Raw genomic sequence first — 15963 nt, 5'->3', positions numbered from 1 at the left:
GCTTGGACTTCATCCAGTAACCAATTGCATCAGCTGTCAACAGTGGAGATGAAGGAGGAACATCCAATGAATGAAGGTGGAAGCAATAAGGATTTAGTCACTTTTGGACTGTCATTCTCTGGCCATTACAGCCAGCAAAGCAGATGATCGAACACACTCTGTGTTTGATCAGCTGCCTTGGAGGGCAACTCTCAATAACTAGTAATTGCCATGCATAAAGCTATAACAAGGGGGCATTAAAGTTAAATGGAAAAAACTAAATTAAAAAAGTGTAAAAAAGTAAATAAAAATTATTAAAAAAAGATTTAAAAGCATCACCCCAATGCTTATATACAAATACAAACACACATGTAGGTTTGATACACATGTAAACAGTGATTGTACCACACATGTAAGGTATGACCATGAATGTCAGAGTGAGGGCAATATTTCTAGCACCATAGCTCAAGTTTGACTCTAAATGATGCAAAAAAACAAACAAAATTGCCCCAGTGCACATCATTCTATTGTTACAATCAACATACAAAAAAACTCAAAACCGACAAATTAAAACTAAAAAAGATAAAAAATATATTGCAATTAAAACAAAAAAAAATATAAATACTGTGCTGCTGCTGCAATTTACCCAGTGTACCATACACCAAACAGAGAATGTCTATATATTAATTCCATGCTGCACCACCAAAATCAATGTACTGTATAATCATATACCAAGTGCAAATAAATTTCCACATATGTGAACAATAATATAGCATCATAGTGCTTTCCATAAAGTAATATATATTTATTAAATAAAACCCACACAGGAAATACACATACAGAAGACCACCACAGGGGCGTCTTATAGAGGCTGCAGCTTGTGGATAAAGCTCAAATGCTTGCTGTACTATTCCCATTTAAAACTGTTATACTTATGGCAAAGTATAGCTCACGAACATCAGAAATCCTCTCCGCCCACACCATTCATAGGCACATCCAACATTTTGCGTCACTGGCAAAGGGGCCACAGTGTGTGAAGCACGGAAGAAGATTTCTTAAAGAACTTTCAGAAGATTACATAAGGACACATCACACAAGGAGTTTTTTCAATTTAATTTTATTTAATTTTGCTATCATTGTTATCTTTATTCACATATGTGGAAATGTATTTGCCCTTGGCATATGATTATACATTGATTTTGGTGCTGCAGCACGGAATTAATATATAGATATTAACTCTAAATGATAACATGTAAAGGCTTTAATATCATCTCCTATGGACATGTTTAGATACCGTAGTTTGTTGCCATTTCACAGGCTTGTGCATTTACTCGACACAACGTCATTGTCTATATCTTACCAAAGAATTATTGGGTATCATATTGTGTTTGTGCACATTAAAATTTGTTTAAGTGCATTTTTCCTTCAAAGTTTTGTTTCATAAATGGGTGCACAAAAATCGTGTGACTTAAAAAAACTGCAACAGCCACCATTTTATTCTCCAGGGCATTAGAATTATATAATGTTTGGGGGTTCTAAGTAATTTCTAAGTAATTTTCTAGCAAAAAAATGCCTGGTAGGTAAGTGGTTTTAAGTTTTACAGAGACAGAAAAACAACCAAGGTGTTACACACCAAAGAACAAAAACAGTATCATAACATACAAAGATCCATTTTGGAGGCACGCATAACAGCAGATTTTACATAGCACAGGATGTAAAGTGAAAGGGACATCCTAGGATCTGACAATACAATTAGTTTTCCCAGTCATATGCTAACATATTTGTATGTCAAAAAAGTTAGATTTGAACATCCAGTCTTAACCCTCAGGTCAGACAGGGATATCAGGTGTAGCTGGGTGCTCTGCCAGCTCTACACCTGACTTTCCCTATATAACCTTTCCTACTTCCTATTCACAGCTAGCCAATCGTCATTACACGATGGATGTCTTCTCTGAGAGAAACTTAACTTTTTTATCTGGAGGTTATTTTCTTAAAGATTCTTATATCAAGTTCTTGGCTGTACCATAGTCACTGCGGCACTCTTCTCCAGATCAGTAAACTCCTTGGCTGAGCCTTGGGGGACTGTACCCAGACTCTGCCTGCAGAAGGTGTGGGGGAGACCTGTAATGTCGCTTTTGGCACTCACCTTGGTGTGTGGTGCATCATGTTGAGTTAGCTACATGGTCCAGGGCCGTGGTTTGCTGGGGGTGGAGTTCTGTCCCTGAAGACTTCTGGGGGGTATGCAGGGTCCAGGGCAGGGCAATGCTCTTGTGGTGGTGAAGTTCTTTCTTTGAAGACTTCTTGAGGGGTATGCCCATTGTGGAGGGTGAAACCAGGATGGCGTTTAGTCCCTTTATTCCTGACCAGAGTGTAAAGACATCTTCCACTGTAAGTACTGGGCTTGCCCAGTCTGTCTCTACAGGGCCCTAGTATCCTTTGTTTGGACAGTTGGCTTCAATGTGACTTCCTGCTTTCCTCTGGGCACTCCAATGGGCACAGCTTACCAGAGTTTTCTGCCACCATATCTGATTTTATTGGCAGGATCTTGGTCTGTTTGGAGGCAGTAGGTTGCAAGAGTAATAAACAAGCCCTTCATTTGTTAGTCAGTCTCTGACTTTGCTTTTACTGCAGATGCACTGCCTGAGGAAGAGATAAGCAAGGAAGATCTGCCCTCTTTTGTCTGAGGAATTGGATCTGGATGAGACACTTGGACTTCATCCAGGCTTAAAGATACCAATGATATCCTTACTGATAAAATATTAATATATAAAGGTTGTTGGGAAGTCACTTGGGCACAATATTTCTAATACCGTAAACATAGAGATAACTCGTTATAAATAATGAGTACATTTTATAGGTGCCAACTGAATAGCACACATAGTCAATGCTTAAAAGATACTTTATTACAATATAAATCAATCATTACAAATATTGTAAAAATAAACGATTTTTAGGGTACATAGTACAAAATCCTTGTACATAAGGTCTAAGGGATAACCTATACTCTCAGATAAACTTATTTCATTGAACTTGGATGCAGTGAAGAGACTATTTGTTACAATTCTATCAAGAATGATATTTTGTTACAGCGAAGTTCAATGAAATACGTTTATTGATGGTAAACGTTATGTCACAGGCCTGTGTACAAGATTTGTTACAAGCATCTATGTATCCTAAAAAATTGTTTATTTGTATGATATTTTTATTGATTGTTACATATTGTAATAAGGTGCAGCAGAACTGCCCAGGAGGGCAGCAACCCTTCAGGCTGGGATCTTCTCCTCCACAAGAAAAAATCCCCACAGGCCCCACACTATTTATGCCAAAAGCTCCTGCGCATGGGTGTAGAGGGCTGAAGACAGGGAAGTATGGTGGAACCTAAATATGTACAAAATTTCAAGCAGATAATCCAAGCCTTGCTGCTCCTGTGTACGACAGGGGATGTCAGATATAACTGCAGGAAAAAATTGTAGCAAGAGCGCACTGGCCTAGCGCATTATCCCAGATAACAGTTTTTTGAATTATAGTTAAAATATAGTCACAAACAAAAGGTGACAAATCTCATAACAAATGACAGTCACTGGAAACATGCTCCATATAGCATCAAGGGCCCCAACATAAAATAAGTGCCATCTAAGGGCCAAAGAAAGGCTGACGCGTTTGGAGGGAAAGCCTCTTCCTCAGAGCCAGCTTCTTTTATGGTGGTGACATATAGAGCATGTTTCCAGTGACTGTCATTTGTTATGCCATTTGTCACCTCTTGTTTGTGAGTATATTTTATCTATAATTCAATAAACTGTTATCTGGGATAATGTGCTAGGCCAGTGCGCTCTTGTTTCAATTTTAACCCACACTATTTATGCACCCTCACAGCCACCATCTGAACACCCTTCCCCAGGGATTGGCTGGAACTGCATAAATATTTAGGCTGTTAATTTGACTCTCCCAGTCCACTACTTTTCAGAATCCTCCAGAAGGCTGGCTTGAAGTATGTTTGTCCACTATATACAATACGTGGAACTTCCAGTTATAAGGAAGTATGTATCCTCCTCCCAGAATGCAGTGCTTAGGTCAGAGCGCCCTAAATGCAGCTACCGCTCAGTACAGTGTTGAGCCCTGTCCAGATGCAGCTGCTTTCAGGCTGACATAAATTTTGACAGGCTGCAAGGCTAAACACTATAGTTGTGACTGCCCAACACAGTAAAACTCTGGGATTGGCCATACACTGGCTAAACTCCTAGTGTGCATGAGATCTTATTGTGTAAATGTAACTGTTAGTGTCTAGCTATTATTCAGCTAAAAGTTCCATTAAAAATCAGGAAACCAATGACAACTGGAATTTGTAGTTTTACAATGACACCATTGTGCAGAGAAGAATCATTGTCATTATTCGCATCATAAATGCCACCTATAGAACAATGAATACATTGTTTCTGCTCTTTGGAGTTTGTTGTGTATATATATCTTTACCATCTCTTTCCAATTGTTCTAATCAAAACAGGATATGGACTCATAACTTAGAATAAGTTCAGTGAGAACCGAGAACCCAGCTTAATAGGATGGTCTGTTTAGACCAACCATTCTTAACCAGGGTTCCATGAAACCCTAGGGTTCCTTGAGAGGTTACTAGGGGTTCCTTGACCTGTGGGTGATTGCCCTTCCATCTTCAATGTCACTTGGTAGAACCAGCAGCTTTACGCCAATAATCTTTATAGCAGCTGGGTATAGGGTGCTGTTGTGACACCTCTGTTAGGGGGCCATTCTTCCTAATAACCACTGATGTAAGGGGCATGCTTTGCACTGCCCCTGATAATTTTTTTTTTAGCAGGGCTTCCCTGAGACTTAACAATTATTTCAAGGGTTCCTTTGGAGTATAAAATTGAGAAAAGCTGATCTAGACCATATTTCAGTTATGGGTAGACTCAGGGATGCTGTTAGCAACCATGGGGCCCCATACCGCCAACCTGACAGCCCCCCCCCAAAAAAAAAAACAGTTTACTATGCATCAGTTATAATTGAGCATAGTGAGTGATCGATACAGATCACTCATTGTGTGCATTCAGGAAAGAAAGGGGCTGGTAAAAGTGACATATTTACCAGAACCTTCCCTCACTCTCAATCCTGAATGATCCTATTGTGTGCCTACAGCTGCCAGTGGAAAGGAGAGGAGGGTTTCCGGCAGCACAGCAGGGGTAGGGGCACACGGGGGGACCAGGGTGAAATGTATGGTGCACAGAAAGGGTAATGGGTGCAGATCTGATGCCCTGTATGGCTCTCTCTGCAGAAGCTGAAAGCCAGAGGGAGGTAAAGGAGAAGAAGCCAGCTTTCAGCTGCTGCAGAGAGAACCATACAGGGGATTGATTCCAGTAATTTCCCCCTCCCCCCACATTGACAATCACCCTCCCTGCCCACATACTATTCACCCAGCTACCTGGGCCCCCCTACTGGCCTGGGCCCCATACAGGAGGACTGCTGGTACCCCATATCCACGGCCCCGGACTCTGGTATGCTAAATAATGCCTTCTCTCATGGATCCAAATGTTGAGACTTTCCAACTCAAGCTCACAGCGCTGACTTTGCCATTTTAGAATCTCCCTCACAGAAAGAGTCTTCCGTTTCCTGTTGTACTTCAGTATAATATTATGTAAATTATATTTTAAATGACAAGTTCATATGAACAATTACTAAACAAGCTTTTTTTTATATTCTAGCATTAATAAAATGTACATTTTTAGTTACACTGACAGTCAGGCTTGATTTTCTAAAATGGGCAAACTGGTTCCTTGTGGAGATGTGCTCTATACACAGTTAATGTACACAACTCCCTGGAGGAGGTATTTCCTGCTCATGGGATTGGCTTACAGTTTTTTCTCCTATCGCAATGCTGGGCTTGATCAGGTGACTGCAATGGGACAAACTTCTCACTGAGCACTAGCAAAGTAAGAAGCGACTGCAATAGTTAGGAATTGTATAGGATTAATGTAGGCAGTAGGTAGGACTGTGCAAAGATATTTGCTAAAAACCTTGCAATGTATATATTTGGCAGTGGGGTATACTCTGAAATTAATTGTGCTTTCCATGTTTTCAACAGATGTCAATGTCTTTGCTGCAGTTGGGGTGTGCCACTTTTCTCCTCTCAGAGCCTGTAGTCAGTGCAATGACAACAGGAGCAGCGACTCACGTGGTGACATCACAAGTCAAGTTCCTGCTAGGAATGAAGATACCTTATATATCTGGACCATTGGGAATGTTTTATGTAGGTACTTTAACATATGTCTGTGTGATTTACTTATGTAAACCTACATCTGGCTGGTTGTTTAAATTAAGGAAATTATTTGTGATCAATTCAGATTGACCCCTTTTATTATATATAAGTTGAAAAAAGCATTAGAACTTTCTCTTATCCACTATGAACAGCACATTCTCTAGACTGGTGGTTCTTAACTTTAATGAGACCAGAGAATGGTTAATTCTTCCAAAACGTTCAATGGCCAAAGGTCTGTGCTTCCCTCCATGGATATGCCTCCCCAGACCATCACTGATCCACCACCAAAACGGTCATGCTGAACGATGTTACACTCTCCAGGCATCTCCATATCCTTTCATGTCTGTCACATGTGCTCAGGGTGAACTTGCTCTCATCTGTGAAAAGCACAGGGCGCCAGTGGCGGACCTGCCAATTCTGGTGTTTAATGGCAAATGCCAATCAAGCTCTATGGAGCCAGGCAGTGAGCACAGAGCTCACTAGAGGATGTTGGGCCCTCAGGCCACCCTCATGAAGTCTGTTTCTGATTGATGGTCAGAGACATTCACACCAGTGGCCTACTTTAGATCATTTTGTAGGGCTCTGGCAGTGCTCATTTTGCTGCTTCATGCACAAAGGAGCAGATATCAGTCCTGCTGATGGGTTAAGGACATTCCAAGACCCTGTCCAGCTGTCCTAGAGTAACTGCCTGTCTCCTGGAATCTCCTCCATGCTCTTGAGACTGTGCTGGGAGACACAGCAAATCTTCTGGCAATGGCACGTATTGATGCGCCATCCTGGAGGAGTTGGACTGCCTGTACAACCTCTGTAGTGTCCACATATCGCCTCATGCTAACAGCAGTGACACTGACCCTAGGCAAATGCAAAACTAGTGAAAAACAGTCAGAAAAGATTAGTAAGGAAATAAATGTCAGTGGCCTCCGCCTGTAAAACCATTCCTGTTTTGGGGGTCGTCTCATTGTTGCCCATAGAGTGCGCCTGTTGTTAATTCCATTACCACCAAAGCAGCTGAAACTGATTAACAACCCCCTCTGCTACTTAACTGACCAGATCAACATCCCGGGAGTTCAATTGACTTTATGTGATACACTGATTTAATAGTGTTCTTTTAATCTTTTGAGCAGTGTATATTGGCAGGTGAACTTGTGTATTGCAATATAGTTTATATGCAGTTCCTGTTATTCTAGTTAACCCTGACCCTTCTGGAATGGGATTCTATAGCTAGTTTTAGGTTAGGGCTTGATAACCAGCATAGGCTAGAGTCAGGTTAGACATCTGGTTGCCACTTAGTTTAGAGGTCTGGATGCCTGTCAGATTAGAAACTATTAGGGAGGAGCTAAAGCGAAGAGTAGATAGGTTGACCACACCACACCACAGTTCCTGCCGATGAAGAGCTCCATTCCAGGTTGATTGCACAACAGTTGGAAGATCTTCCAATGACTGCAGATCTTGTCTTCAGGTCTCAGACACAATGACTGATGTTGCATCATCCTCAGGAGCCCCTGCAACTGAACTTTGCTGTAACGCTCATCTGGAGGTATCTCTGTTAATAACTATATATACCCAGGTATATGTGCACAATTCCACCAGAACTCCTATCAAGCCCTTTGCTAACAATACTTGTTTGTACATCAGGTACATATACTATTATTAAAATATTTGTATATAAAGCTTGTATTATTTCTATACTGGTGTTCATCTAGATACATATGGTTAATTTTAAATGCTGGTTGTGGTAGTTCCTCTGCTTCCAATTACTTAGATTACTATTATGTTTAGATTACTTATTAAGTTCCCAGGAAAAAAAATTCCCTCTGGGTGGAGGCACTGACAACTTTATTATCAAACACACAGAGAAGGTTCTGGTTCTCTTATTTACTTACAGGTTTAATGGGATATCATGTTTGAGGAGGGCCATTTATCATCATCTCCCCCCCACACCAAAGAAAAAAGAGGGTTACAACATTTTAGCATTAGGGACCACACTTTGCAGAGGTGCCTTGGCATGGCAGTGTAACTTGTTTGTAGATGTTGGCTAAAAAAAACTGCTTTCAACCTTTAAATGCTGGAACAATTTAATAAGGTTATTTGAGTTGACTAGCTAGAGAGTGTGCTGGGGAATATTTACATTGTTCAGTGTATTGCCCTACCCATGTACCCTTCCTACTTGATTGTAATAAAATGATCATAACCTGGCCATAAATGGATCGGAATTTGGCTGGTTCAGCAGGTAGGTAAATAAAGTGTATAGTTAAATAATGTTTAACTTAAAAAGATAAAAATCGCATTGCATTTTTAACAATGCATCACAGTGTGCATGCACAGCACATACCAGCATGCTTGTGTTATGAGCACCTTAATGCACATCTGCTGGTGTGAATGAACCCTTAGGAACTCTAGGGACAATTGTAAAATACAGGCAGTTCAGCCACTCAGAATCTTTTGGGTTTGTCAGGACAATATGAACAATCTGGTGGAAATTAGACCAAAGATGCCAACACCTGTAAAATAGCATAGCTAACAATCAGTTTCCTGCAACTATATTACATTTATCCTAGTTTTTTTCTTTTTAACCCCCCTTTTTTCTTGTTGCAGATTTATATCTACATTTTCAAAAACATCAACATGATCCAAATATCAGTGCTGCTGTTGTCCCTTCTGTCCCTCACAGTACTGATTCTGACAAAAGAGCTGAACGAGAAGTATATAAAACAGATCAAGTTTGTCATTCCTATTGACCTGATATTAGTAAGTGCTAATTGTTTTATTGTTCTCTCTTAAAAGAGAAGTATGTTTTTTGTTTTTTTTAAATCGTACTCACCTAGGTGGATGCAGCAGCGATCTGACGCTGCATCTGTCCCCTGCCAACTCTAAGGGTGAGAACCCTGTCGCTCTGTGTAGAGAGCTGGGACTACCAGTCACTGCTCTCTACTCCGGCTGTGGATGGGGTGTATTCCAGGGTGACAGGTGTACATATCGCAATCACTCCTGAGGTCACTCTGCTCTCTATAATTTCTGGAACCATAAAAATCTTTAAAAAAGACATTCAAGGGAATTCATAGGTGGTGCCTCCACATGACAAATGTTGTTGTGGACAATAGAGTCAGGTACCTGTTGGAAACAGGGGAAAGAAAAGGGAAAAAAAGGGGGGTGGGGGTCCTGGAGTCCTGCTTGATAACCATCCCTGCAATCAGGTTTGAGTGTCAGGAGTGATGAGGGTGTAAGTGCGCCATGGAAGCAAGAGGATCTCAATGAAATGTGGGGAGGGAGGAAGTGGTGTACCCATGGATGCCATCATTTTGTGTAATGTTAGACTCTATCTAGGATGATTGCATCCAGCTTCACGTGGATCATCACCTTACTGATCCTATTTTTAGTTTCCACTATATCAGGGGTGTCAAACTGGAGGCCCTCCAGCTGTTGCCAGACTAAAAAAAGTGGCACTGACTGGCACTGATGGGGGACACTGAAAGGCAGCTCATATGGGCACTGATATGTGGCATTGATGTGCACTGGTAGGCACTGATATGTGGCACTGATGGGCACTGGCACGAGCACTGATGAGCACTGACATAAGGCACTGATGGACACTGATAGGTGGCACTGCTGGGGCTACACTGATCATCAGGGCACTGATGATCAGTGTACATGTCCCCTCCGAGGAAAGCCGATTACCAGCTCTCCTCTCGAGCTGTCAGCGTGACAGCTCGAGAGGAGAGAAATGCAGATAACCGGCATTTCCCTGTTTACATTATTATTATTATACAGTATTTATATAGCGCCAAAGGGTATGCTCAGCGCTGTACAGTAGCAAGGGGGACATAACATGAGACAAGACAGTAACAATACACTACATGAGGGGTTCGAGGGCCCTGCTTTTCAAGCTTACAATCTAGGAGAGAGGGGAAGGTGGCACAGGAGGAGATAGAAAAAATGAGGAAGGGTTGTAACAGCGCAAACACTGCAAAGTCCTAGGAAATGGTAGTATGGGTGATGGTGGTATTAGTGGCTACTGTATCAAGAGCGTAGGATTCCGTGTGGCACTGAGGGCAAGGCTTCCAAATAAGCTGTAGCAACTTCTGTAGATGAGAAAAAGGAGAGAAGCGCCTCTAAGTGCAATAAGTCTTTTAATTCAAGTCTAAATGTAGAAACACTCACATGTGTGAAGTAATCATAAGCATAATAACCGTGGTTAACAATAGTTAACGGTGGGGTGGTAACCCGGGTGAAGAGCCGTCATCTCTCTGCGATGTGGGGAGGTCAGCTCTCGGCTGGAACAGCGTGGTGGCTGGAGGGGGAACAGCGGTGAGGCCAGCCTTCATGCACGTCCTCCCTCAAAGCCGGATGGAACGCACGCTGGAACGTAGCGGCGGCGTGGCCGTGATGACGTCAGATCCCAGGGTGCACTGCAACGCGTTTCGGAGCATGCACTGGCCGTGGAAGGCGGAAGTGCACTCCTTTTTCAAGCAGCTTGAAAAAGGAGTGCACTTCCGCCTTCCACGGCCAGTGCATGCTCCGAAACGCGTCGCAGTGCACCCTGGGATCTGACGTCATCACGGCCACGCCGCCGCTACGTTCCAGCGTGCGTTCCATCCGGCTTTGAGGGAGGACGTGCATGAAGGCTGGCCTCGCCGCTGTTCCCCCTCCAGCCACCACACTGTTCCAGCCGAGAGCTGACTTCCCCACATCGCAGAGAGATGACGGCTCTTCACCCGGGTTACCACCCCACCGTTAACTATTGTTAACCACGGTTTTTATGCTTATGATTACTTCACACATGTGAGTGTTTCTACATTTAGACTTGAATTAAAAGACTTATTGCACTTAGAGGCGCTTCTCTCCTTTTTCTCAGGCACAGGAGGAGATGGCTGTGGGGATGGAGTGGTGGGTGGAGTGGAGGAGGTTAATTGTTAGGTGAGGTCGGGTGTTAGGTGAGGTTGGGGTAGGCTTCCCTGAAGAGGAGGGTTTTCAGGGTGCGCCTGAAGGTGAGGAGAGTAGGTGACAGTCTGATGGATTGGGGTAGGGAGTTCCAGAGGATGGGGGAAGTCCTAGAGAAGTCCTGCAATCGGGTGTGGGAGGAGGAGACCAGGGAGCTAGAGAGCAGGAGGTCCTGTGAGGAGCGGAGGGCACGGTTAGGGTAGTATCTGGGTATCAGGTCAGTTATGTAGTTCGGGGCGGCATTGTGAGTGGCCTTGTAGGTCAGGGTTAGCAGCTTGATCTTGATGCGTTGGGCAATCGGGAGCCAATGAAGGGATTGGCAGAGGGGGGTGGCAGATGTGGAGCAGTTGGTGAGGTGGATGAGTCTGGCCGCAGAGTTTAGGATTGACTGGAGTGGGGATAGCATTCGTTTGGGTAGGCCAGTGAGAAGGGAGTTGCAGTAGTCCAGGCGTGAGATGATGAGGGAGTGTACGAGTTGTTTGGTAGTGTCTGGGGTGAGGAATGTGCGTATCTTGGAGATGTTGCGGAGGTGGAGCCTGCAAGATCTAGATAGCAGTTGGATGTGGGGTAGGAAGGAGAGGTGGGAGTCCAGGGTGACACCCAGGACTTTGGCGTGTGGGGTGGGAGAGATGGTGGCGTTGTTAGTAGTGATGGAGAGGATGGGGGGGGCATGGGGAGGGGGGAAGACCAGGAGCTCGGTTTTGGATAGGTTAAGTTTGAGGAAATGGAGCGACATCCAGTCTGATATGTCGTTTAGGAGGTGGGCGATGCAGGCAGAGAGTGAGGGGGTGAGGTGGGGGGTGGAGAGCTAAATTTGGGTGTCGTCGGCATAGAGGTGGTAATTGAAGCCGTGGGAGTGAATAAGTTTGTCAAGGGAGGAGGTATAGATGGAGAAGAGGAGGGGCCCGAGGACGGAGCCTTGGGGGACACCGACAGAGAGGGGGAGGGAGGGGGAGGTGGCAGTGTTGTAGGTGACGCTGAAGGAGCGTTGGGAAAGGTAGAAGGCGAACCAGGAGTGAGCAGCGTCCCTGATGCTAAGGGAGTTCAGTTTGGCAAGGAGGAGAGGGTGGTCAACAGTGTCGAAGGCCGCGGAGAGGTCAAGGAGCAGGAGGATAGAATAGTGGCCATTGGCTTTGGCAGTTAGCAGGTCATTGGTGATTTTAAGTAGGGCGGTTTCGGTGGAGTGCAGGGGGCGGAAGCCAGACTGTAGGGGGTCAAGGAGGTTGTTATCAGTGAGGTGGGTGCTTAGGCGTTTACATGGGGGTTTACATGTGATCAGCTGTGATTGGACACAGCTGATCACATGACCGAGCCGACATCTTCGGCTCTTTCCGTGATCGGTGATCCGCTGTGTCCGAGGAAAACAGCGCACCACCGAACGCCACGCTGTGCGCTCCCTGAGCCATGCATGCGCAGTGAGAATGGGGGGACGTCATATGACGTCCTCCCATAACGAGAGAACCACCTTGCGCCCGTCATATTACTATATGGCGAGCGGGAGATGGTTAAAGAGTAAATTATAGAAAAACTAGAGTAATGAAAATGAGTTGTTTATAGCATGTTAAGGCAATGGGATTGATTTACTAAAGGCAAATCGTCTGTGCATTGTAAGTGCACTGCATATGCAGTTGCTCTAGATCTGAGGGGAAGCTATAAAATGAGGGGACCCTCTGTTGATTTCTATAATCCAATCATATGCAAGCAAAATGCTGTTTTTTATTTTTCTTGCATGTGATTGGGTATTCTATGCAAAGTGAAGCTTTACCTCATTTACTAAGCTCTGGAGCAACTGCACTTGCAGTGCACAGTACTGTATATTTAGTAAATCAACCCCAATGTCTCATCCCAATTTGTTAATAGTACCATGTTGTTTTCCTTTGCACAGATGACTGTAACCTCTCTTGCTTGTTATTTTGCCAATATGGAAGAGGATTATGGCATTGAAGTCATTGGATATATTCCAAAAGGGTAATTCATTTTATAACTTTTAAGGTATTGGCTAGAAACGCCATTGTTATGCAGCACACAGCCAATATTTTTACCTGAAATTCCCCCAAAATAACGGCAAAACATTTTTCTGATGCAGTTCACTTTGAATGTTTGAATATCAGATCATGGCTGTTATTAAATAAAATCAGTGAAGCTGCGACAGAAACTGATCTATCTTTACAAAGCAGATCCTGAATGAAAATGTAAGGTCCTCTTTACTGACAGTATCAAGTTATCCAAATGAAAAAAGCTTAAAAAAGATAGCTAAAAATTAAATTTTATTAAAAAAATGTACTTATCTGGACCCTGGCCTTTTCCAATTGCAGAAGGTACTGGTGATATCAGCATGCTTCACTGCTACCTCTTAGAAAAATCGGGCACTCAAGATTCTATGAGAATGCTCTCAATCACATACTGTATCTTTATATCCATTCATATATCCTTCATGCTATTGTTCAAACTTTTTAGTGAGATTTCAAGTAATATGACATACGTAAAAAACATGCAAAGTACATTTACAATAGATAAAAAATAAAAGCATGAGGTCTGATGGCCAAATGGAAAGGACCAACATATGCAAACAGTATGGAAGCCACAATGAGTGGAAACAAATAATGCATTGTAGGAGGAGCGAGGCATTATTAAATGATCCTTCATGCTATTTTCATCTTATTTTTCTTGTCACTGCCAAGTGTTTCCTAAATGAAGTTCTGCTTTCTCTGATTCTTCATCTCTCTTCATCACTTAGAAAGGCCTGATTTTATTTCATTACCACAATATCATCAGCATATGCCATACACTGTAGTGTTATCTGTTATCCTTCTTATTACATACTCCAAGGTAGGTTGAACACAGAAGTAGAAGTGCTATCACTTTGTTTCACTGTTCTATTGATAGTAAATTATTTTTTAGGGTGCCCTAAACATATACCTTCCCCTTTATGCCTTGAAAGCTAGACTTCAGGCAAACCATTAAATTCATTGTTGAAACACGTATTCAAAGTTGTTCTACCTGAAAGGCGTTTGTATTTAAGGTTTTTACAGCCCTTCAAGAGAAACATTTTCTCTACTATATTTTAAAGCGGATCTTCATCCTCAGTTTCAAGTTTGAACTTCCCTCCTACACAAATAGCGCTTTTTAAAAAGTTACCCTATTTTTTAAGAAAATACTTTGGGCCGCCACCCCATGCATGCCACACACCTAGTCAAATGCAGTGCACTGTGCTCCCTGTGTCTCCTGGGATATGCATGTCACATGTCTTCGGAGGCATAGCTTTTCATTCACAAAGGAGGATGGAATGGTCCTAGCAGTGTGTCATAAGGAGGTCTGCCAGCTGAGCTCAGAAGAGCCAGTAGCCTCCCAATGATGTCACAAAGAACACGACAGTGCAGAACCCAATCAGTGGCAGAAGAGGAGAGGATTCTTCAGAACAATGCTGGATCCTCTGGTTGGGTGAGTAACACACCACCTGGCAGGGATTTGAAAAAATGGGGGTGAGAAGATCTGCTTTAACAATATTCCTTGGTTGTCTCTCCAGACTGTGACTGTACAGTGAAAGAGAAGCAGTACACTGAGATCATCCCTCTGCTCACTTAGCTCACTTCTCAGCTTGTTCCATGTCAGCACACGTAGACTACATAACACCTGATTGGCTCCTTGTTTTGCCCTTCACTCAGTCCCAGTTGTACTGTGATTACAAGAGATTGCTGCTGCAATAAATTCAGGTACTTATACTAACTGCGTTTAAAACTACATTTGATGATTTTGTAATGAATATATGTCATGAATCCACCCACACGTTACGCCCACAGCAACTAGCTAACCGAGGCACGCACGTGCGGCCATGACTTGGGGTAAGAGGGAATAAAGGGGACTTAACTTTGAATATATAAAACCGTATATGAGTTCAGCCGTGATATCCTTCCACAGCCCGCACTACCTCTTGCCACCACCGGAGGGAGACTCCACTCCAATCACGCTGGTCGACTACACACTGACAGATGCAAATCTTATATACAATCTGGTGCACTGACTAGGGTTGAGGACCAGCTTAGTAATTACATACCCTTCTAGGATCCCTCCAGCTACCCTACAGCTTGAACCCCAGTGTTAATCACTCTTCCACAGTCCACACACACCCCCACACCAGACACACCACAAAAGGTAGCCTGCCACCACCCAACAGTTTATCCGCAGAACGGTCTGCTGGGACACCCCACACACACAGATCTCTGTCTGGCCGATCTGTTACCTTTTACAATCTGCCCACACACAGTGCAATTGCATACAGATTGGCAATGAGCTTGACCGAGCATTTAAAGGCGCTAAAATACAATGCAATCTAATCTAATCCAATCTAATCTCTCCAATCTAATCTCTCCAAAGATATGAGCACGTGTTTAAATACACAGAAGTCACTAATTAATTTTAAGCTTTAATTTCCCGAAAGTGGGCAGTGCATAAAATATGTACAAAATATAAAAAGTTACAGAAATACAAAAAATATAAGAGGACGCACAAATGATTATTCACTATAAAATAAAAAGGGAATAAAACAGAATAAAACTTTTACCAAGATCTATCCTGCGACTGGAGCAAGCCAGAGCGTCAGCAATCCGTCAGTCAAATCGAACTGGCTCCATACGAATCACAAATGTTCCAGTGTCCGGGTACTCAATTTATGGGGATATGGACGGAGGCGAGACATTAGTCCTTGGTCAACTGACCATGGGGGGCTGTTCCTGTACCTGCCCACAGGATGTTCTGTGTGCTGACCCACCCAAATTCAATTG

The 15963-nt window shown here is 43.2% G+C and overlaps 1 protein-coding gene across 1 annotated transcript in view; it reads left to right on the top strand.

The window, feature by feature from the left end:
- Nucleotides 1-15963, top strand: part of SLC26A7 (solute carrier family 26 member 7) — a 71008-nt gene that overhangs the window by 11698 nt on the left and 43347 nt on the right. Inside the window, exons 4-6 of the mRNA XM_089679730.1 lie at nt 6071-6235; nt 8840-8992; nt 13068-13150. Of these exons, the coding sequence (XP_089535856.1) occupies nt 6071-6235; nt 8840-8992; nt 13068-13150 (401 nt within the window). The remainder of the gene's footprint in view (nt 1-6070; nt 6236-8839; nt 8993-13067; nt 13151-15963) is intronic.

This window comes from Staurois parvus, unplaced genomic scaffold, assembly GCF_062004578.1.
Source record: "Staurois parvus isolate SC_StPar_1 unplaced genomic scaffold, SC_StPar_1.0 ptg000230l, whole genome shotgun sequence".
Classification (NCBI taxonomy): Eukaryota; Metazoa; Chordata; class Amphibia; order Anura; family Ranidae; genus Staurois; species Staurois parvus.
The sequence above is the reverse complement of the archived record's forward strand: the minus strand, read 5'-3'. Positions and strand labels throughout refer to the sequence as shown.